General features: G+C 37.6%; 3 protein-coding genes and 1 long non-coding RNA gene across 13 annotated transcripts in view; 3 read left to right on the top strand and 1 right to left on the bottom strand.

Moving 5' to 3' along the window:
• Positions 1-9,285, top strand: part of LOC132911078 (protein tolkin-like) — a 54,528-nt gene extending 45,243 nt beyond the window's left edge. For both annotated transcript variants that reach the window (XM_060968662.1, XM_060967882.1), the window contains exons 5-15: positions 800-1,192; positions 1,452-1,630; positions 2,792-3,022; positions 3,216-3,446; positions 4,121-4,588; positions 4,816-4,938; positions 5,063-5,381; positions 5,504-5,795; positions 5,892-6,105; positions 6,570-6,820; positions 6,940-9,285. In XM_060968662.1, coding sequence (XP_060824645.1) covers positions 800-1,192; positions 1,452-1,630; positions 2,792-3,022; positions 3,216-3,446; positions 4,121-4,588; positions 4,816-4,938; positions 5,063-5,381; positions 5,504-5,795; positions 5,892-6,105; positions 6,570-6,820; positions 6,940-7,110 — 2,872 coding nt within the window. In that variant the 3' untranslated portion in view covers positions 7,111-9,285. The remainder of the gene's footprint in view (positions 1-799; positions 1,193-1,451; positions 1,631-2,791; positions 3,023-3,215; positions 3,447-4,120; positions 4,589-4,815; positions 4,939-5,062; positions 5,382-5,503; positions 5,796-5,891; positions 6,106-6,569; positions 6,821-6,939) is intronic.
• A 2,858-nt stretch (positions 9,286-12,143) lies between these two features.
• Positions 12,144-14,327, top strand: LOC132916060 (tubulin alpha-1 chain). Its single transcript, XM_060975846.1, has 3 exons — positions 12,144-12,304; positions 12,828-13,050; positions 13,141-14,327. The coding sequence occupies exons 1-3, from the start codon at positions 12,302-12,304 to the stop codon at positions 14,265-14,267; spliced, it is 1,353 nt and encodes a 450-aa protein (XP_060831829.1). The 5' UTR covers positions 12,144-12,301; the 3' UTR covers positions 14,268-14,327.
• A 983-nt stretch (positions 14,328-15,310) lies between these two features.
• The window catches only part of LOC132905372 (klarsicht protein-like), a 262,601-nt gene continuing 253,500 nt past the window's right edge, over positions 15,311-24,411 (top strand). For 7 of the 9 annotated variants that reach the window (XM_060957033.1, XM_060958701.1, XM_060959540.1 and 4 more), the window contains exons 1-6: positions 15,995-16,096; positions 16,791-16,917; positions 17,007-17,136; positions 17,226-17,390; positions 17,473-17,674; positions 17,758-17,882. In XM_060957033.1, coding sequence (XP_060813016.1) covers positions 16,042-16,096; positions 16,791-16,917; positions 17,007-17,136; positions 17,226-17,390; positions 17,473-17,674; positions 17,758-17,882 — 804 coding nt within the window. In that variant the 5' untranslated portion in view covers positions 15,995-16,041. Of the gene's footprint in view, positions 15,452-15,836; positions 15,856-15,994; positions 16,097-16,790; positions 16,918-17,006; positions 17,137-17,225; positions 17,391-17,472; positions 17,675-17,757; positions 17,883-24,411 lie in introns of those variants that run through there. The other 2 variants (XM_060960377.1, XM_060961204.1) reach the window with 2 other exon arrangements.
• LOC132916417 (uncharacterized) lies at positions 15,837-18,569 on the bottom strand. Its single transcript, XR_009660094.1, has 2 exons — positions 18,388-18,569; positions 15,837-15,995 (listed from the first exon to the last, which is right to left on the bottom strand). It is a non-coding gene; the product is annotated as an uncharacterized LOC132916417 (long non-coding RNA).

The raw sequence follows: 24,411 nt of genomic DNA on the forward strand, positions 1-24,411 counted from the left end.
CCAGCGTTGAACGTTTCGATGCCGCTCTTGTGAGTAAATTTTCCGGTGTTTCGTGTTTCTTTTTTCTCTCTTTCTTTTGCCATCTTTTTCTTCTCTTTTTTACGAGCTTCTTTTTGCCCCTCAACCCCGAAACCTGACTTTTTTCTTTCACTAAGAGAAAAAAAGGAAAAAAGTAGGGGAAACTCGACCAGCTTCGCGTCACGTAAATAACGCTAGAGATCGTAAAAGCACGACACGGGAAGATTAACTGGGGAATCTCTTACCCTTGACGGAAACGATGTTTCGGCGAATATGGAATAGCGAGGAAAGAATGCGATTCGACGAAAATTGAGTCGAGAATGAAAATTTAGACGGGCCCCTTTACGACCGTTTTAGGTGGTTCTCTTTAAGCGGTTTCAAGGAGGAAATAAGTGATATAAACCTCTTACGACCGTGCGTATCCGATTAAATTAAACGATTCTCATTTCGTGGTATTTGGTTCTCAAGATTATATAGGTCGTGGATTTTTACAAAATCTGACAATCACGAGAAATTTTGATAAGAACTTCAAAAAGTATTACGGTATAGTCGCAATAGCCACATTTAACCAACTTTACTTCAGAGTTGTATTATTTCTACGAAAAATCACACAATAAAAATAAAATATCGAGATAATTTTTGGAATGTATCTTTACGATATTTCTCTGGGGGATTGCACAAAGAATAGTATCCAAATTGTTTAAAAAAGAAAGAGGAAGCAAAGAAAGAAATACAGCAAAAGTTAGCTAAAAGCTAAATCAATGAACATGTTCGTTTGCAGAGGAACGAAAAGGAGACATCGTGGTCGCAAGATTCCCCTAGTCAGACGAGATTTCGATGACTCTTCAGACGAGGTAGTGTCGTTGCACGATCGACAGCTACGTTCCATAGAATTCTACGACATGGAGCATAAACCAAAGTATTCGGCAAACAAACGTGGTACCACAAGACATAGATTTTCCAGTAGGACACGAAGAGCCGCGACAGCACGCAAAGAACGCGTATGGGATCACGGAGTGATCCCGTACGAGATCGATGGAAATTTTTCCGGTGCTCACAAAGCTCTGTTCAAGCAAGCCATGAGGCACTGGGAGAATTTCACTTGCGTTAAATTCGTCGAAAGGCTTCCTCAAGAGCATCCTAATTACATACTGTTCACGGAAAGGCCGTGTGGGTGAGTTTGTTAATTCATGGATAAGAAAAGAAAGAATATTTAAATGCTGGTTTTCCGAAGAAACTCATTTTTCATAGCACGTAGCAACTTTGACATTCTATCGTTGTAATAGTTTCGGTTCGTTAGAAAAATACATATTTCTATATAGTTTCTTGCGTAGCAAGAGAATGCGGTGGAGAAGACGGTGTCTTTCGATGTATATCGATCTAAGATTCATTTGCAGAATGTCTTTCATTTCGTTTTTGAAACAACTTCGCAGATGCTGCTCGTTCGTCGGGAAACGAGGAAACGGTCCGCAGGCGATAAGTATCGGGAAGAATTGCGACAAGTTCGGAATAGTGGTTCACGAGTTGGGCCACGTGGTTGGCTTTTGGCACGAGCACACAAGACCCGATCGCGATCGTCATGTACAGATTATCCGTGACAATATCATGTCTGGTAAGTGAAATTTTTCCACCACCGTCACCTCTCTTCCTCCATATATTCCAACAAAGTATAGTTCAAATAAAGCCAAGTTACAAAAACAAACTATTCTATTTTCATACCTACCTAAGATCCCATACACGCTAAGGATGTTTCATTCTAACCATTAAAGGAACGTATAAACGTACTTTAACGATATCGAATCACAGCAGCGTCGTTTCGCGAACGCTTTGACGTCGTTACCAGTCTCCGATGTTTGGTGAACGTGAGAAGGATCCCGCACGAGGAGCATGGCTTTTTGGTACGTGCCTGACTCTCGATTCCGTTTCAGCTAGGAAATGGCCGTGGCGCGGGTTTACCTTCGCGAATAGGCGAATAGATGTCCGTTTTAGATTAATGGACCAATTTGGTAACGGGGTGCCGGGCAAATCTCACCAATCATTAGCGATGACAACTAATCGAGGGCCGGTATTCTAATATTTACACACGATGTGACAGTCCCTGAACGGGTGATCGCATCCCGATTAATGGATACTCATAACAGGAATGGTAACGAGCTGTTTAATTAGCGAGACCCAGCACCATCTGTTTAGGCAGTGAAATTACACCTTCGGTCACGCAAGCTCGCCTCGGCTCGACAAAATCGCGCGAGGAACGCGCGAGCCGTTGTTGTGGTTTCGTTAAGGTTACTGATCCGTTTTCAATGATCAAACAAAGATCGAAACACCGACTACAGCCTATACGATAGAATAACACTCGAGACTCCGTCGAAACGTGGAATATCGTCCGTGCAACGTTGCCAGACTTTGTGTATACCGGAAACGATTGACAATGTCGAATGCCGCTTTGCAAGCAACTGGATAGTCGATGAAATCGACCGGCTTTGTTTCTTCGATGGCACGTCGAGTTACCAACTATAGTTACACAGAGACAGTTACCTGACGCTAGTTTCCGATGCTGTAAGCGTCAGATGTTTGTCGATTCGAAGTGGTCAATTTGGATCTCGGTTGACGATCCTGACCTCGTATTTCGAATGTTTGCGTGCACGTACGATATAATGCGCGATCATACGTCAGCATGCGAGAGCGTACGAACGTTAGAGATTAGTCTGTATCGATTTGCGTGCGTACATTGCGTTAACAATCGTTTAATGGAATTTTAAAAAATTCTTTATAGGTCAGGAGTACAACTTCAATAAACTGACAGAGGAGGAAGTGAATTCACTTGGTTTGCCGTACGATTACGATTCCATTATGCACTACGCGAAGAACACGTTTTCGAGAGGGACGTACTTAGACACGATTTTACCAATGGAAATTCATGGCAAGAAGCGGCCTGAGATTGGTCAGAGACTTCGACTCAGCGAGGGGGATATCGCTCAGACGAACCTTCTTTACAGATGCTACAGTAAGTTAATAAAGATATTAGTCATCTTTGCAATTGCTGGAAACGTATCAGGATGCTTTTACCGCAGTATTGATTGTAATTATCAATATAGCATATTTGTCTTTTAATATATTACAGAGACCAGTATTTTCAGCGAAAAAATTTATCATTGGCTATGAGCTTCTGAGTAAATGTCTAATTTGTATTTTCACAGAATGTGGCAGGACGTTTCAAGAAAACAGTGGGAGTTTCGGATCACCGATTTTGGATCATCCGAACAGGTCACCGCCAGTGGAGGGCGAACGATGCGAATGGAGAATCACGGCGACCCACGGCGAACGAATAGTCTTGAACATCACGTCGCTCGATATATTTAAGAGCAATTTTTGTCGCAGCGACTACTTGGAGATCAGAGACGGATACTGGTTCAAAAGCAACGTGCTGGGTAAGTAGAACGCGTGATAACGAAGCCGAAACACAAAATTTATACTTATCCCCGGTCCGACTGTATCGCGGGTATATATCACGAATATTGCGTTCACCACGGCTAAGGAAATTCCTGTTGGCCTTATTCCGACGTTTCTATAGAAAATCCTGTTTACGAATATATCCACTATTTCTTTTTTGCATGGCAATAATTAACGGGCAGAAAATGATTTTTTTAAAACAAAGAATACGATAGCAGGTTTCGTTCGAAATAGAAATTTATCGAAGGATTTAGTTTGTCAACGTTATATAAGATTTGTATAATCCTTTATGGTCCTGCACACGGTCAATATGAATATCGTATTTTACTTGATTGGATTTCGGGTTTTAAGATGATCCCGATATGCCGCTATTCACAGGGGGAGAGACACATCGTAGAACTAGGTTTATGGAATAACCGATGTTTCAATATTATCGTACACGATTATTCTCGTGGTTATTATCGCGTTCAATGAATTCTAGGAAATTGACGGAGGTCTAACAACAAATATAGACCACTGGATTAATCATCGTAATTCTCAGCTCTCCATTTCGAAAAATCGAAAAATCGTTCGAACGCGATATCAGAATACAAGTCGATCCGTCGAGTATATTCGTCGGGACTCTCGTAACAACAATTTAATCGCAACACAGGTCGCTACTGCGGAAGCGGAAAGATTCACGAACCGGTGGTCTCGACCGGAAGTCGAATGCTGGTTACATATGTGACGTCGAGCCATCAGACGGGACATCGTGGGTTTACTGCGAGCTACGAGGCTGTATGTGGCGGTGAAATCGAGGTGGAAGACACAGGCCATTTGGAATCGCCTAACTACCCGGAGGGCTATCAGTCGAGCAAGGAGTGCGTCTGGAAGTTGTCCGTACCGCAGAACTTCCAAGTGGCGCTGAAGTTTCAATCGTTCGAGATCGAAAACCACGACAACTGCGTGTACGACTACGTGGAGGTGCGGGACGGTCATAACGCGGACTCGCCATTGATCGGGGTTTACTGCGGTTACAAGATACCGCCGGACATTAAGTCCACCGGTAACAAACTTCTGGTGAAGTTCGTTAGCGACGGGTCCGTACAGAAGGCTGGGTTCTCGGCCACGTTCATGAAAGGTACGCTCCAGTTTTACGTTCGATCGAGTTTCAATGGCTGTCGATTGGATTTGCTTTATCCTTTTATCTTATACCAGTAATCTTCGGCCAAGGTATCTTCGTGGTAGTAAATGAATTTTGAGAGAGATTCATCGAAGCGTGTATTAAAGAGAATATAGAATAGAGCGAATTTTTCCAAATCAATCGAAGAGAGCTTAATTGATGCTTTCGGTACATTTTTTTTTTAGAATTCGACGAGTGTGTTTTGATCGAACATGGCTGCGAACACAATTGCATCAATACTTTGGGCGGATTCGAATGTTCCTGTAAACCTGGCTACGAATTACATTCCGATGGAAAACATTGTGAAGGTATATCGTAGAAAATATCGAAATATTCTTCTTCCTTTCAAGTACTCTCTTTAGAATTATTTGAGTGACAGCAGATTTTCGGTATATCTCTTTACGCCAGTTGACGTATACTTATGTCCGTCAGATGCCTGTGGCGGAGTATTCGAGGACAGTAACGGAACTATCACGAGCCCCTCGTTTCCGGTAACTTACCCGGGAAACAAGGATTGTGTCTGGGAAATCATAGCTCCGCCTCAATATCGTATCACGCTGAATTTCACGCACTTCGATCTAGAAGGGAATAATGCTCGTCAACAGGATTGCGAATACGATTCCGTGGAAGTAAGCAGCAAGCTCGGAGACGATCTTTTGAGAAAACATGGTATTTTTTGCGGTTCGAGGTTACCGTCGTTGATTACCTCGGAGGGAAACTCTTTAAGAGTGACATTCACGTCTGATAATAGGTAAATCTCTAAAATTTTGTTACTAGCTGGTTTATAAATTTTAAGGGAATCCTAACTTAGCAAAATATATTCTTTTCTGACATTCTCTCTCTCTCTCTCTTTTTCTCTCTCTGCGATTACAGTATTCAAAAAACTGGTTTCGCCGCCGTCTTCTTCACGGACATGGACGAATGCGCGAACAACAACGGTGGTTGTCAACACGAGTGCAGGAACACGATAGGATCTTATCAATGTTCGTGTCACAACGGTTTTACGCTTCATGAAAATGGCCATGACTGCAAGGAGGGCGGTTGCAAGTACGAAATTGTCGCACCCATGGGTACTATAACATCGCCAAACTATCCAGACTATTATCCCGGTCTTAAGGATTGCGTCTGGCACTTTGTTACCAAACCAGGACATCGTATTAAATTAGTTAGTATCTAAGAATCGTTTTATAAGTTTACTAACTAAAATTTTATTTAATTGCGCGAAAATGTATAAATTTGCTGCGATTTCGAAATCGTCCAGGTTTTCAAAGTTTTCGAGATGGAATCCCATCAAGAATGCAATTACGATCATATCGCTATTTACGACGGCGATTCACCGGATAGTCACGTTCTGGGAAAATTTTGCGGTACCAAAGAGCCGCATCCAATTCTGGCAACTGGGAATCAAATGTATATGGTATTTAAGAGCGATGCTTCCGTCCAAAGGAAAGGTTTCCTCGCGACTCACAGTACAGGTAAGAGTGCCATCAATTTAAACGAAGTAATCGCACTTTCGTTATTAAGAATGTGACTTACTTCTGTAAGATTTCCACTATAACATCAATCTTGCCTTTAAAGCACGACCTCTTTCGTGCTTCGCGCTATTTTTCGTAAAATCTCGTACGACCATCAGAGTCGCATGAGAAATATCAGAATGTGCCAGAAAAATGCTCGAGTGAATTTTCTGTTTCAATGAAAAAAATGTACAAGCGTGCCCGATATATACTTCCATTAAGAAACAATTCAAATCTACAGAATTATATTAAAAACTCCGAAAGAGACAGATGTCAGTGTTAATAATCGATCGAATTCAATAAACGAAAGTATCGAGGTGTACTGTGCTTTCTGAAGCATCGTGGCGATTCATTTTACGTCTGCGATAGTATCAAGTCATTTAAGATGTTAGGTACAATTTCGTTCATCTAATCTCGTTCTACAGCTTGCGGTGGCCACTTGATTGCCACGACTGAAGTAAAGCATTTGTACTCTCATGCGAAGTACGGCACCCACAATTACGACCACAGGACCGACTGCGATTGGGCGATCGAGGCACCACCTGGCAAAAACGTACATCTCACGTTTGTCACGTTCCAATTGGAATCAGAGAGCGACTGCAATTACGATTTCGTCGAAGTTTATTCCGGTTTAGATACGTCTGGTCTTTTGTATGGACGATATTGTGGAAATAGCGTAAGTCTTATCTTCTGGCTTGAATGAAGAGTACAGATCGCTTTTACGTATCGATGCTTGAACACAATCCAGCCATTTGTATCGACATTAAATTTTAATATGCAATTCGTTTGTTTCAGAATACCACCGACTTCATATCGATAAACGAGGCATTGCTGGTAAGGTTCAGAACGGACGACACGATATCGAACAAAGGTTTTATGGCGCTATTCGTTGCGGTTGACCGTCAAGACAGTGGAGAAAATTACGGAGGTTCGGAGGACGAAGATGCGGACGAGGAGAATCTCTGATCCGTGACAGGCCTCGCCAATCGACTGGGCTACGGATTCCACATTGGTTCACTCTTGCAGAATAACGAACAAGGTGAAGGCGAGTAATGTCTAATTACTCGTGCGTAAACGTTTCAAACGTTTCGATGGAGTCTACGTAGCCCTTGTCAAACGTGAATCTTGCTCGATCGTCGAGGCCGTGAATCTTATTCTTCTGACGAATTATACGTTCGAAGGAGGCGAATCGATCGAATATCGACCGACAGTATCGATCTTTTTGGACTTGAAGATTTGTATTTAACGATTAACGGGTGAACGAAGAAAACATTGCCCAGAGTTAATCCCAAGTGTCTCGCATCAAGGATAATTTATTCCGTCAGCGATGGCGTTAGTTAACGGCTTAACCATTTGGAGTAGCGATGTAACGACCCTGAAATTCGGCCTAGGGTCAAGGCCAATCGTGCCATTGTATGTTTAGGTAGAGCGCATTATACTGTTAACTACTATGAATTGTCAAACCCAGTGAGAAACAGCAGGTTCAAGAAGGAAGGCGAAACAACACACGATTTAGTGTTGCCAAAGTGATTTTCTAATATTTAATCGAACAGTATCTTTATCGGTGTTCGGAATTATTCTAAGTAATCGATATGAATACAATAAGAAGGCATAAAGGAAAAGTCTACGAGAAGAACAAACGTAATCCGGAATTATGGTCGACGTTGTTCTTTCAAGCACTGCCCTATATCAAACGATTCGATCACGTTGAAAGATCACTTTTTTCTCGACTATGTACAATTCTTTCGAATTTTCTTCTTTCCATTTTCACTATTTCCCTATTTTTAAATAAAAATATACTTTTCGAAGCGTTTTGTTCAAATGTACGCGGATAAACGGTTCTAATGTCGCTACGCAAGATTATCGAACGAAACCGAGCGTGTTTCGAATCGAACGAAAGAAAGAAAATATGACGAGAAGTTTTTCGCTCGAATCTGTTCGATGGAAACCTTCCATACAACTCGTGCAAATACTTGGAATAATCTAGATATAAATTTAGACATAGCGCTGATCAATCTTGAAAAATCAGCGATAGAAATTTTACGGCGAACCTCGAGCGGCCGGTTTCGATCGAAACTGATCAACGTTTCCGCGAGGATTTCGCCGAGCGTTTATTGTACATAGATAAAAGTTTAGATGTAGACGTCGTGCCGTTTTATATCGTAGTCATAGGATCGACGACAAAAAATAAAATGTCTCGCTATCGTGTGAATTGATAGATTTCTGACGGTTCTCAGGCTCTGTACTTTCGTCTGCGTTTCATAACGAGATATTTAAAAATAATTGTAATAATGCACGCAGTAATTTGTTGCGGAATGAAATTATTCCGACGATACCAATCGACAGATCTATAGACGTACGTTAAATTAATGAACTAGACAATAGTATCTGATACAAATGTCATTGGTACTCCAAGAAAGTACAGCTAGAACAACTAGATATCTTTAATAATTTTGTCGTAAATATCGATACTGGAGTTGCGATGCGAGTATTGGTCACTTCATATTAAACTTGCAGCTAAATGGCGAGAAAACGTATTTTAAGATCGGGCACGTATCCTATCGAACTCATTGAAGTACTCGTGTTTTTGACAGAACGAAACGTTATCCTTTGTACACTGTGTATTGTTTAAGGAAAATGATATCGTGCGAAAGATTATTCTGCAATTGCCAAAAAGAAAACGTTGTTCGAGTAACGATATTCTGAAATTTACAAACTTTTGGTCATTTTTCTACATGATTCACTGCCCGGTGTACAATTTTCACGATGGTGCACAGAGATTTAAAAGAAAAAAGACGATATATTTTTACTTTGATATTATTTTTTAAATGTATCGTACGATGAATATGGCTTATATTATTTCCAGCAATACCTTGTACGTGAATGCAAGCAACAAGATATACGACAAACTTTGAATTTCTTTTGCAAGTGTACATGATGTACGAGCGAGTACGCGCATAATGTTGATCTTTCAAAAAAGAAAGAAAGAAAAATTCATATGCCTAAAAACACACAGTATAGATAATAATACCTTTATCTATTATCTGACGATAAGAGCAATATTAAGCGCCGCGTCAAGTTCCTTTTTGTAAATTATATGTGATTTATTTGTTCTCAGAAATACACGTTATAGGCACTCTATATATTACTAAGCAAGTATATACAACTAATATAAGCGTTTCTTCTATTGAAAAATAATCCTCTACCTACACGAATTCCTCTATCCTTCTATCACGCTTGTTCATTTTGCTAGCATTTGATAGCTAATGGCATTGCTGTCGTATTAAATATTCCAACGAGTAAGAAAATAAAAAAAGAATCTATCGCAAAAACTATTGATTACCAGGTATTATTCGATCCCGACTAACGATCAAAGTGTTTCGATTCGTAACTTAATGTCAGTTTAATGATCAATAATTGACTATTATTAAATGTCACAAGTTCAGGATTAGTCACCGACAAATATGGTAACTTTGGTCATTAATGAAGAATACTGACTGTCAATATGATTTCAGGTAAGTGTTCTTTAATAATATTATTCCGAATGAAAACTTTAATTTTGATGATTCTACTTATTTTCTCATTGTTTCGTATTAAAAAGACATAAAATTTGAAAAAATTAAATCTTAAAAAAATAATCGATCAAGCAGTTATTTACGTGAATAGAAATGAGGTGTAAGATAAAAAGCCTTGGATCACTGGCTTACTATATTTGGAGAACAAGATCTCTGCAAATACAAGGACAATAAGCGCGTGGTCGATATGTTACATCATGGTGCAGTTGTACCGGTATCGATTATGTTAATGTAGAAGATCAATTTCCGTGATCATATATAAAATAATAATATTATTATAAGATACAGATTCATCTTATATACCGTATAATAATCAATAACGTCGAGTACAAATTTATGAAGACGCTAATTGTTCAAACATTTCAGTCACGTAATATTTCGAACAACACGAGTTATACGTTGTTATTTGAAATTTTATGCTTATACAATGCTTTAAAAATTGCTATTATGCTCTAAAAACATCAACAAAATAAGTCCAGAGTTCTCTCAGGGAACAAGGTAATTTTTACGTGCACGTCATACAAAGGAGTTATTCCCAGAGGGAATACTCTGTGCCCCACCCTGTAAGTTCTCTAGAGAAGAGGATCGTCACGATTTACCGCTTTCCTTACGCGAAAACCGACCGTCTGTGACCAATTTTAGAAAAAGTGAACGGTCGCAGAGTAGCAGAGGCGTTCTCTCACGGCGAGTCCCATCCTTCTTTGTCACTTCTGCATATCAAAGAACATCTACATATATGTATGATCTAACATTAATAAATATAGAAAAGATACAAAAGTGACGACCAATATGTTGTATTACTATTTTGTTCTGAGGATTTTTGGTTTTATAGATTGGCTTTTACGAAGTTATCGATTCATTCTCAGAAATGGATACAATCTGACGGAATATGACCACTTACGTAATTGCACGGACGGTCAATATCTCTGCTTGTTTCTCAGTCTATGTAACGAAAAAGGATACAAGCCTATGATTGGAAGAGATTTTTTGTTTATCTAAATTTTAAATCATCGATGCATAGCTTGTTCTAATGTGTAAAGAGAAAATAAATGTTATACATTTTTAGATAAGAAATTATTTTGGCAAAGAACGAAACATTTTCACTTGGTTGATTCCGCAATTTCCTAGGGTTTGCACATACAGGTAACTTCTGAATAGAAATTCTGCGACGCAACGTCTATTATTAACCAATGGACAAGTTCAACGCCCATATCCAACCGCAGTGGTTTTGCAACTAAGAATAAGTGTCGTGTTTTTTTGCATTGCTCTGCAGAACATCCATTTTTCACGAGACAGTGCAAATTTAAAGATAACAAAATAAAATACATAGAGATAACAACATTTTTAAACACTGATTTCTATGATACTGGATATTTTTTTAATGAAATATATAGAAAATATGAAATATGAAGAATATATGAAATATGAAGAAAAGAATTTGCAATTTTGTGTTAGCAGAATAGTGACACAAGTATGTACTACTTTGAAGCAACTTTCTCTCGTGTATGTTCCCGCAAGTGCATCGTGAAATTCTGATGACAATCTCTCTGTGACACACTCTGATCGAGAAAATCCATTTGTAACTATGTAATATTTGCAACGTGTAATAAAAGTTGTTCCCCGATTAATCTTCGTAGAAAGTAATTCTCAATAAAATCCTTAACTACAATTGCAACCGTGCGTGAAGGACTTTGTTAAATGTATTCTTTATTAATTAATATGTAAACAAAGTTCAATCTCTTAATGTTGTAATAGAAACTCTAAAAAACTGTCCTATTTTAAAACTTAATAACTAATACTAGACTTATATTAATTACAGCGTATAATGTTACAGCGTGTCGTTCTACTATTTGTGACACTTTTTGTTAACGAGGACAAGACTACATTATGTATACATTGTATGTATGTATGTACGTATGTATGTAAGTCATATGCATGTATAATAAATGCAAAGGTCGTACATCTGAGCAATTTAAAATGTCTCCTATTACAACTAGATAATACAAGAGACTGTCATTCTTAAAAATAAATTTCGATATGATCTAGTAATCTTTTAAGAAACTTAACAAAAATTTGTTAGAATATTCAAAACTAATCGTTAAGATGCTTGGACTTTGTTTCATTGCACGATGAACCCGATCCATACCTGAATAAAACAGCTTTCTGCATAACGAATATTTTCTTGCTAATCAATCGTTATCGAGTCAATGAACAGAGCGTTACATACCAATTTCCTTGCTGTGCCCGTCGAAATTTGTAAAATCAATAAAATAAATGTCGCATGACAGGAGGCTAGGTACTATATTTTGCACGTAGCAAACATGCGTGAAGGCGTTGTGGCGTTCTGCGGTCTTCTGTTCACCAATCAGAAACATGGGTGAGGTCACTAGCGACCAATGACTGTGCGCCAAAAGAGTAGAGGGTCAGGGGTATAAGATCCGGTAGCAAGCGTCCCTCGCGCATTAATCGTTTGGTTTTCGACCGTGCATTGTGTCTGGTTGATAGCAGAAGCTCCATTACTTGCTCCAACTATCGACTATTCACTTTCTACCAGAGCGTAAAGCAAATCCCTAGACTTCAAAATGGTGAGTAAACATTTTTGAGAAATTCTGCTCGCGGGAAACGATTAGGTATATCAGCGGCGTTATTCATAGAAAGTGACTCGACTGCAACTTCTGCACCGGCCGGCTCCGCCCTTTCCGTTGTGACTCATTTAATATCTAAATACCGTTAAAATAGTTTAAACATTTATATCTCGGATAACAGTTATGCTTGCATAAAACGTAATTTGTAAAATTGGTTGTAGAATTTATGTAGGACAAAAAAAAATGAAAACTGGGCATTTCTTTGTTTCACGTTATCGAGCGGCGGGGGAAATGCGCGTCGCGTCGTTTTGAGGGACGCGATCGATACTTCGTGAATGATGTCTGTCAAATATCTTTTATACAGAAACCGTTTTAAATGTTATTGAAATTAAAAGCAGTACGCTCCACGATGTAACAAAAAATATTTGGAATAATCTTCAATAAAAAGAAGATAAAAAAAATATACTAATATTATTTTATAAATCCAGACTGCACAATTTAAATTTATTTAAAATTTTTTCAGCGTGAATGTATCTCAATCCACGTTGGCCAGGCTGGAGTTCAAATTGGAAATGCCTGTTGGGAGTTATACTGTCTGGAACATGGCATTCAACCTGATGGTCAGATGCCATCAGATAAAACCATTGGAGGAGGTGATGACAGTTTCAATACTTTCTTCAGTGAAACAGGTGCTGGAAAACACGTTCCCAGAGCGGTTTTCATTGACTTAGAGCCAACAGTAGTCGGTATGTAATTATTATTTCCATATTAATAATTTTTGTGTATTTTTTAGAATAAATTAGATAAGTTCTTCATTATATCAATTTTTGCTGTAGACGAGGTTCGCACAGGCACCTATCGTCAGCTCTTCCATCCAGAACAACTGATCACAGGCAAAGAAGATGCAGCAAACAATTATGCTCGTGGGCATTACACCATTGGCAAGGAAATTGTTGACCTTGTTCTAGATCGTATTCGTAAACTCGCAGATCAATGTACTGGACTCCAAGGTTTCCTCATCTTCCACTCCTTTGGAGGTGGCACTGGCTCTGGTTTCACATCTTTGTTGATGGAACGTTTGTCCGTGGATTATGGAAAGAAGTCGAAGCTGGAATTCGCTATTTACCCAGCCCCACAAGTTTCCACTGCTGTGGTCGAACCCTATAACTCAATTCTTACCACCCATACTACTTTAGAACATTCCGATTGTGCATTTATGGTCGACAATGAGGCTATTTACGATATCTGTCGCCGTAATTTGGACATCGAAAGACCTACGTACACGAATCTAAACCGATTGATTGGTCAAATCGTTTCTTCGATCACTGCCTCGCTTCGTTTCGATGGCGCTCTTAACGTTGATCTGACGGAATTCCAGACTAATTTAGTACCTTACCCAAGGATTCACTTCCCTCTGGTTACTTACGCCCCAGTCATCTCCGCTGAAAAGGCGTATCACGAACAACTTTCCGTAGCGGAAATTACGAATGCTTGCTTCGAACCGGCTAACCAGATGGTAAAATGCGATCCTCGACACGGAAAATATATGGCGTGTTGTATGTTGTACAGAGGAGACGTTGTACCCAAGGATGTTAATGCCGCCATCGCAACTATTAAGACTAAGCGTACTATTCAATTTGTCGACTGGTGTCCTACTGGATTCAAAGTTGGCATTAACTATCAACCACCTACCGTCGTACCGGGTGGTGACCTTGCTAAAGTTCAACGAGCTGTCTGCATGTTGTCGAATACTACTGCTATCGCAGAAGCTTGGGCCCGACTTGATCATAAATTCGATTTAATGTATGCCAAGAGAGCGTTTGTACATTGGTACGTCGGCGAAGGTATGGAGGAAGGTGAATTCTCCGAAGCACGTGAAGATCTTGCCGCTTTGGAGAAGGACTATGAGGAGGTTGGTATGGATTCCGCGGAGGGTGAGGGAGAGGGAGCCGAAGAATACTAAACTGACTCTCGTTGAGATTTTTGAATAACGTACAATTCGAAATAAACGAATTGATTTGCAGCTGTGATTGTTCATATATTTTACCTATCCTTTATGTATTTTCCTGACCTGTTCAATAACTTTTATGAACAATTGGAGTTGAGTAGTTCATTTAAGTTACAAGTTACATTAAAAAATAGATCAAGCATCTTTTTGCAAAATTTAAAACTAATAAAACTAATTCGAATATTTAGTAGTAAAGAATATTTGACATCTTCATGCATTCAATAAGTTATTTTATCGTTTCAATAGCAAAGAATTGTAAAGAAAAAAAGATTACGAAGTTATTTATGTTAAAGATGTGTTGTGATATGAATTTATATGTTTATATCTAAAGATTATATGACCATTGATGTCAGGAAAGGATGATATGTTGAAATATAAGAACACGGAAATTTGCGGTTTCTCCGCATTGTCAATACTTGTTAATGAATAAATAGATGCACGAAGATTCTCTTTAACATTTCAATTTATTTCGTATATAATTTATAAGACAATAATAATATTATTTGAAATAATAGTATGCAATATGGAAACTTTAAAAGTGATAATGATAAGGAAATTAACGTCATGAAAATATTACTTTTATTTCATATCGTTAACTATTATAGTCTAATGACTAATAAATTTTACATTAAATCTTTTTCTCTACATTTTGTTTATACAAAACCTGTTTCATCCGGATAGTTTAAACGTGTCATCTGTGATAGTTCAATCGTTCTAAAATATATATTAAAAATACCTATATGCAAGTATGACACGTACGCCGCATGGTAGTTTGCCTAATAATTTATCGCGTCTATTTAGACTTTCTTATTGCATATACGAGAATATCTCTCCTAATTCTATCCCGTCTTAGTTTCTTACGCATCAGTTCATCTCACTTTATTCCAATAACAAGAATAGATATCTTACTAAGAATCCGCCATGAGTCGAGCTCCTTACACTTATCGCGGACACGCATGCGCAGTACGGCAGTGCACGTTGGTGCATGTCGGTGTGCACAGTGGTGTGTAAGGCGGTATTTTATTAAAAAAAAATTGGCGGTTTCGTTGGGATAAAAATTGTGCAAATGTTATCGACAAGTAATTAACGTTCGTCCAAATGGATCGCCTGTCTATTCAGCGTTGCGACGAGTAATATGAGTGAGTGAATGCAATATTACTAAAAGTTTTCAGTAACGTTTCCCTTGGGAAAGAATGTAAAAAACCCATGGTTGGGGATATCGATACGATACTACGGTCGATGCATCGAAACCGAATTGACGGTGGCTACAATAAAAGTTGAATAAACTTTATTTGAAATCTATTTGGACCGATGCCTCGGGTCAGGTGTATCGATATATTGTTTGCATACCTACTTGCAAGGCAAGAAGCTGTGCCTTGAATGTATGCAGTGGAGTGCAGCCCCTCCAACTCGAGTTCTCGTTGCAACGTTCTCCGGTTTCCTCAATCACGTTTTTTTTTCTGCTGTGCTGAATAATACATTTAAACAGAAACCATTTCAAAGAATGCTAACTTTATTTCATGACTACTTACGATAAGAATGAGTGAGTATTCCGGTGGAATACGCGAACGTTTGAACGACTTTGTATATTCTTGTGTGCTTATCTTGTAAAACGTAAGCCGGAGCGTATATGATACGAGACTCTTGTATTTCTGATAAAATGTATACACTTGGACGCTCTACCTGTACAAATTGCTTATGTATAGTGTGTATACATTAACACCTCTAAATGTTGTATCTACACGTGTGTTCGACTAATGTGTTCAATGCTGAAGATAATTCAGGTAGAAAGACTCTACGTTGTGTTGCGTCTAATGCATTGAGTACGATTAATTCTTTCTTGTGACGTGAGAATTCAAAGAATGATATGAAACATTCGGTTACGTAGATGTTTTTTATATTTTCGCGTATGTGAGATGTAGTATCTTATACGTGGCAGGTAAATTATGTGAAAGACATTTGACAGTTTTGAAATAGAAAAAAGTATCTTTATAAATAATAGTCTAAAGGTTATATTCTTGATTCTTTCGTTGTTTCTTTGTAAATTTAGTTATAACTGGGCATAACTATTTTCATATTTACAAATAAAGGAGACTATATGAAAATATTTGATATATTACATTCATTAAACTTTCCCCAGTATCATAATGATTTAGAATAGTGTCAGTAAAGTAGGCATGTAATTGTAACTGTAGATGTTTATTGACATTTGAAATATATTATCAAGTTTAGTATCCTTGATTTTGTCTTATGTTTATAATGTATATAAAGTATAAATAGTAAATATATACGTTATAACTTGTTTTATGCACCTTAATTTTTATATCTTTAAGGTTAAAGATGCATCACTTTAATAGTAAAGTGTCCATAAATGAAATGCAATACTAGAATTTTATGTTTTATGGTTATTATTCTTTAATTCTCATAGTTTATATACAATAAATGTGAATATATGCTCTTTCTGTTTGAAAATTACAGACCACTGCAAAGCCATGAAGATAAGTTTTTCCTTATCTTCGCTACAACCGCTGGGCCATGGTTTAGAAAAACATGGCCAAGCTGGGGTAGCGATAGAAAGGCCATACAACAGTCTCACAAAGAAGAGGTTTGTATAATCTTTTATATTTCCTATAGTTAATATTTTACACAGTTCTTATTATTTCTATTACATTTAATAATTTATTTGTATTACAGGAAAGATCCAAAGCAACTTCACAATCAACGTTTGTGGACAAATCGTGAAGATAGCAAAGATGAGTTTTGGGCAGCAATACGTTCTAACTATGATTATATTATGGATACTAATTTGATAGATAGTTGTAGAGTATGTACTTGATTTAGATATTTATAATGTAATTAGACATAAAGCATATATGACTTATGCTATATTATGTTTTAATTTGTCATTAATAGGAAGCTAATGGTGAATTAACATGGGACGAGACTGATGTATCTACGCAGTCATGGAGTTTGAAAGAAGTTAGTAGTCAATTTTCAGAGTTATATTCATGGCTAAGGGTTCTTCAAGAATTGGTTTATTGCAAAGAAGAAAATTTATTAGATAAAAGTCTGCGTGCGGTATGTATCATTTAAGTATAGCATGCTGTGCTAAATTGTTTATCTTTTAAAAAATTAAATTATTGTAAAATATAAATTTAAGGCTCACATGGAGGAGCTGCGACGTAGGGCATATAGAAGAAAGTTATTTAATGATCAGGCTGGAAAATTAGTGTCACGTGCCCCTGCTTTGAAAGATGAAGTGGCGTGGCGTGTTGACCACTTAAATGCAAAATGGGAATTAGTTGAACAAATTATGGCACCTGTTGAGCGGCCTGTATCTAATCAACAGGATATATCGGCAGGTAAAATATTTCAGAATAGGAAGTTCATTAATTATAATTTCATCTGTGAATTCAAAATATTTAAATGAAAATTTACATTATAGATTTTGAGCATGAAGTAAAGTGTTTGAGGAAATGGCTTCGTGAAATGGAATCCCGCCTTCAGCCTTTGAGCTTTCATGTAGACTGGACGTTAGCGGAGCTCGAGGAAAAAGCAGTGGAGCATATGGTGAGTGACATAAAAATAGTAATTTTTTATAGTATATAAAGCAGTTACATTGCAACGAGTAATATATCCTTAATAATATATATATATATATTATATATATATATTCGTTGAAAACGTCGATAAAAATTTTGTATACTAAATTGAATAAAAATAGAATTTATTAAACCGTGATGAAACCGTTGAATTAGAGTTACTAGTATATCCGGACAAACGGGATACAAGCGACGCGTTTAGATATTATACGAGTCATTAACGTGCTAAATCAATATTACAAATATGTATGCCGTTTCCGTTTGTGAGCCGGATATATCTCTTTATTGTTAACGGAAACAGTCGACAACGCACACTTAAAGAGGCGTATGGGATAAACGTTGGTAATAGTAAATAATTACGCTCGGCATGCTTGAAATATACGTAACAGGCGTGAATATATCAAAAGCAACTTGAAAAGCGATCGAAGCCCATTTTTGAAGCTATCACGACGAAATTAATCGATGGTTAATACCTGGAATTTTCGTTGTGATTTCTTGTCAGTAATTGCGTAATCTCAGCCAGAAATAATGGAGCAAGTTTTACTTTTGTCATGGCGAGACGATAGTCGACGCACGTTTAGTTTCAGCACGATTCTCTGTCGACTCTGTACTGTATGATCAGGTGGGCGTCGGGAACTCGACTCGTGTTAGTTCCGTATCTTTCTACCGTGTTTTCTATCTTCTTCTTTCGTTCCTTTCCTCCCCCCTTAATTGCATCCCAACACAAAACATGATACGTACTGGACCTCGTGAATGTATGCATAACTACAGTATTGTGCACTGTAACGTGATGATGCTGCGAGTGTGTGAGTTTTTGAATTTTTTTACTGGCTACATATTGTGTAGAAAGATAGTCGAATCTGCCTTATTTCATTCACATCTCGCTGTATTTCGCAATCATGATTGCAAACATATTTATGATTTTCTGTTTTCGATTTTTCAGTTTAATCACCTATGTTATTTCGAGAATGAGTCGTAATTATTAGCAATATTTTGAATCAGGTAGGATTAGTATTAAATATTATTCGATGCAATATAAGATTACTTCATTCTAAACGTAAGTTGTAGAGTAGTGCAAGAAATTGTATGCGAAACCTTATTACGATATTGTAATAATAAGATACTGTAAATGTCGAAATTAAAATAAGATATGAATTTTTAACTAACTAATCCTTAATTCAACGTGGAAGTAGCTTTCGTTCTCAGATGCAAGAGAATCTTGATAACACGAACAGTAAAAGTTGCTTCTGTTTAATTGAATTTTTTTCTATTTCAAAACACGTACTTTTATGTATCCTTAAAAATGTTTAAAATTGTTTCGAAAGAATTTAATTTACGAGGACCAAGCATACTTTTTATGTTGCAATTTGTTTTGCACAAAAAATACAAGAATTTCTTCATCGTTAAAATTATTATCTTTCTAATTGAATTTCTACAAATTAGAAGGTAATTAATTAGATTTGTAGATAACAGCGATTGCGTATCATACTTTTGAAATTTTAACACGATTATCCTGTCTCGTTTTACTCTTTCGATCGATAAAATCGAACGAAAGCGTCCATCGAATAACTTTAAATTTAGCTCTGTAAGCTGGCGCGAATAAATTTGTTTATGCCCCGGTTCGTTGCTCCCTATCAAAGCCACATGCCATGTTAACTTTAAGCAAATTCCATAGAATCTTCACTCTCAGCTATGAAATAGAAAATTCGTTGTTTCGAACATCGCGTATCTTACTATCATTCTATAAATTATCTCACGCGTGTAAAAAATAGTCAAGGTTGAAACGTGCTTCACAAACGTTGACTAGCTTCTACGTTACGCAATCCTCTGTCCATAGTGTTACAGTGAAAGCTGCTATTACGTTCGATACAAAGATCCAGATCAATTTTTAACTCTGTAAACCGTGAAGTCTCAACTTTTATCGATATTCAATATTTCACGCGATAAATGATAGTACGATCTTCATGACGCACGAAATACAAATTAAAACGAAGTACTTTGCAATTAAGCAGCTTGTTTCAAATCCTTCTGAATTATCTAGGTACCGATCTAGAGTTGAATAGAGTTAAATTGAATTTTGTAAAATCAGAGTAAAAAAAAAAGATTTAAGTTTGCCAGGTATCTAGTTTGCCTTACGATTGCCAATAAAACGTTACGTTAGCAAATAAAAGCACGGAACATTGGTTCGGAGTGCAAACACCAATCAGTGCTGGAACATTTATCATCGTGAAAGTACTCGCGCCTTCATGGTTAATTAATTTCTAGAAACTTATTGTTCAAGTGCACGCTCGGCAAAGGGGCTGATTTTTTCGAGAATTATCGCGCGACTCAGAGTCTTTCACATACGTCATTCATTAAACGCACTGAGGCTATCGTAGTACGGGTGCGATACATGGATATTGAATCTGCAGATAAAGCAATTAATCTATCATACGCGTGATTTTCCGATTCGATGGAGAAAATAAAATGAAAGTCGGTATTAAGGCCGTGAGCAGGTACTATTGACGGAACGAAAAGAAGGAAAAAGGGAAAAGAGAAATACGTGCCACAAGTACGATAATGATCTAAGGGGGGATCTGACGTAAGGGGAACGCATAATTTATTTTACGTTGTGTATCGTTGCACGTTCGGATTGTTCGATCGATAGAATTTCAAAATGCTGATGAAGATTGATGGCGGCGGTACTTGTGCCTCTCGATGGAAATAAACGTTATTCGACCAGTCTTCTTCGTTCGAGTGTCTCCTAGGGGACATATGTTACGAATGCACATTGATGCTCGTGAATCGTGTAAAATTGAAGATCGATACCGAGTTGACATTAGCGATTGAAAGATGAGTAGAAGTCTACATAAAGTGTATTTTATCGTACCTATCATGTTGATGAATGTTGAAGTATTTAACGAATGTATGTATTTAATTTCATCATGGAGGAATTCATAGCGTGTAGAAATCGACAGAAGCGACCGAATTTTTATTAGGTTTAAAAATTAAAGTGGGTTAAGATGGCGGTAGCTTATTTGAATAATTATATCGTAATAATTATATTGTATATTGAAATTTAGTAGATACGTTTAATAATACGTCTCTTTTAATTGCCGAATTGTGTGTTGTAGAAAGTTTGCAAATGTAAATTTTACAGCGAATGGTAATGATTATCCGGTAATTAATCATACGATTTCATTCATTGTCTATATCCGTTCGCACGATTGCTAATGTTATTCCGCACCTACATACACCGTTGAATAATGTTCGCATAAATTTTCATAGGCTTATTCAGATTATAATTATTATGTCGCTTTAACTTCACTTCCTTTATAATTAGAATCCAATAGACAAACTTCCGTTTCTTTAACAACTGTATGGTTTGTTATCCGAATATACATATTTTGAACAGAACTCTTTTCTTACTAATTGAAGGAATACAAAGTTTGATTTTTCTTTCTTCATCTGTTTAAAAAACTACATCTTTGTTATTAAAAATCCTCAAAATTTTTAGTTATTAAATCGTAATACTATTTCCTGTTTGTCCGCACGTGGAAGGACAAGAAATGCTTTTACTTTCTTCCGATTCCGCGGAATCGATCGCTGACCTCGCGCAAAATGAAATCTCCTGTGATCTTTTAACCTTTTCGCGCCTGGCATAAATTACAGCTTGTATCGGTTGGAAGAACCAATATTACATTATTATTTACACGCGTCGCTGAAAGGTTTATGCAACGCGCAATGAGGATTCTTGTTTTATTGAACTTCAAGTTACACGTTCGTTCGCGTGTAACTTGCCTAAACGACGTGAAAGTGTCGTTATTATTGTACCCGTTGAAATTGCGTATCGTAAATCGTTATTTCTTCATTCTACGATTCCCTCGAAACGATACGCTCGTCAGTTCGTTAAATCAATGGGTACGCCGTGTATTTAATCTTTTACGTTTACGCCGAGTTACCTCTAAGAAATATGTTTCTTCCAGTTTGCGTTTCTCTCAATTTAATTTGCCAGAATATTAATTGCTTATCAGAAGTATTTCACACTGATATATTATCGAAACCTGCGGAATATTGTTCAGCATTTTTTAAATAAACGTGAATTTCAACGAACGAAAATATAACATAATATTTGCTTTCACTGGTGTTCTCAGTTTTTACTATATTTTCTCGTTTCAGTATCTCGGTAATAAAATAAATAAAATAAAATAAAAAATTTCTTTTTAAAATAACACTTCGCCAAAAGGAAACGTAGGTTTTATCAGACGGCGATTAATCGACGGATTTTTATGCACTTAGGCGAAATTTAAACGTGCAAAAATCTGTATTAAGAAACATTTGCAAAGAAATAAATATTTCCCAATTTACAACTTGACATCATTATTTCGTTATAAATTCATAGGTTTTTCACGACTCCAGCCACTCTGACGTAACGTATATCGATGTAGTATATATAGAAAGAGCATAGGAATTATAATTATAATCTGATTAAGCGTCGTTCTGCTCGCTTTTGGTTTGACAATAGAGGGACGTTGGACGAAAAATTACCATGTTGCAAGTCGATCGGATTATTTACTTTGCTATGCAACTAGAATGCCTAGATAGCATTGATGCTTCGCTGAGTTTGTACTGCAATCTGAAGGATTGAATTTCCATGCGATATTCATTCCACGACATAGAATCGCGCGATACTTGTCTTCCAGTTATTTCTTACACCCTGAAATTGATACGAAACTTTGAATGAAATAAAAAGATCTACGAATTGTAACATCGAACTGCGATTCATTGTACTATGTATGCGTGGAGAAAAGATCGAATATAAGCATTTTGCAACGAGAAACCGAAGCTAGCGTTCTCTTATTTTTCTTCCATTCGATTCGCTATATCTCTCATTAACGTTTAAAAATCAACAATTTTACATACCGAAGTATCGAACATCGATCTCAACACTTATCGTTCTTGAAGCTTTCAACTATCTCCATACTCTTTCCAATCGATCATTTCCACACGTCGAACACTGCCCCACCCCGCATTTATTCCAAACCACAATAGTCAGACGAGAAGGACAACTTATGCATCTATCTACGACTCGTTAGTTTCCACTTTTGAAATCGTTGTAGCTTCTCTTTCTCTGGATCGATAAATCAACGAGCAAGTGAAGCTCTCGACCACGTGTAATGTGGTGACCGGTGGCACGAGTCACTGGGAATTTTTGTGCATCGTGAAGGATGATCGAGAGACGAGCAACGGTAGTTGCCACGGATCTGGAGCAAGTCACGTCTAATTGTTTACTGGGAAGCGGTGAAGTGTCCGCAGGGTGAAGCATCGGGCATCGATGGGTACCGCTACTTTGGAAGCAGAATTGTTATGTCGCGTCGCGTCGCTTCGAGCTACTGGGTCACTATCACCGAAACGTAGCCAACTCGCTGATATCAACCAGTTTCAGCTCTCGCGCGTCATGCACGTATGCGTTTAATTAACCCTTTGCGGTTCAATTTATTCTTCCTGCTCCCTCACTGCCCACCGGCTCTAATCTACATCGACTTTCAAAGTCCCGCCAACCGAATGTTTCTTCCACCTTATCGCGATGGCACCGAATGTTGTTTCAAGCCTCAACTACCGAGGAGAGTTCGCGGATTTTATAGAGATTTCAGTGGAATATCACGACGTTTTTAATGGCGCAGGAAATACAGAAGAACTACTGGATTTATTTCAAATTGGTACGCTACAACGTTTCTGACTAACAAGGAACGCTATTCGGTCGACGATGGTTTTCTTTTTAATATATGAAAATGACGAAGAAAAATAGAAGAATACCATTTTTGTTGATTCTATGACTTTGCTCTTCCATAAAATACCAGAAATGTGACTTATCGTTCTTCTTACGAATGGGAAGAGTACAGGTACTGCAAAACTCTCAAATTGAGTATAAAAGAATGTTACCGATAGAAAGTCTATATTGCTCTAAATCTCATTATATTTTCCTCGCTTCATCTTCTCGTTTTATTTTCAATCTCTCATCATGTTCATGGTAGCACCGTTATGTTAAAGCGGTTATTAAAATCTGCCTCTAACAATAAATTCCATTTGTCTATGACTGTTTTGCTTTCACTGCTGTATTTAAAAGGAACACACGGAATCTTTTTTCGTTCGCGCGATTTCTCTGATGGAACACGAGAGTACGGACTTTTTGATTTAGGTTACGCTCGTTCAGAAATGTAACTGCTATGATTTTCGTGCCACGTAGCGGTTTCTCCGTGGAATCATCCACGTACCTTAATAAATAGACGCGTTTGCATTGCAAAATCTAAGCGACGATCAGTGTTTTCATAGGCATTATTCCGCAGATTTTTCGTCGTATCTCATCCAGTGAAATTTATGACGGGGGCTTATAACGCGGGATAAGCGTTTCTTACGCTTTTAATTAGCCAAGACGCCTGTAAGAAGGCAGGCAAAAATACGTTGATTCTCGTAACGTTCGTGGCGAGAAGAAGCGTTTTCCCATAAATTCCGCTTGT

This window comes from Bombus pascuorum, chromosome 1 (assembly GCF_905332965.1).
Source record: "Bombus pascuorum chromosome 1, iyBomPasc1.1, whole genome shotgun sequence".
Lineage (NCBI taxonomy): Eukaryota > Metazoa > Arthropoda > Insecta > Hymenoptera > Apidae > Bombus > Bombus pascuorum.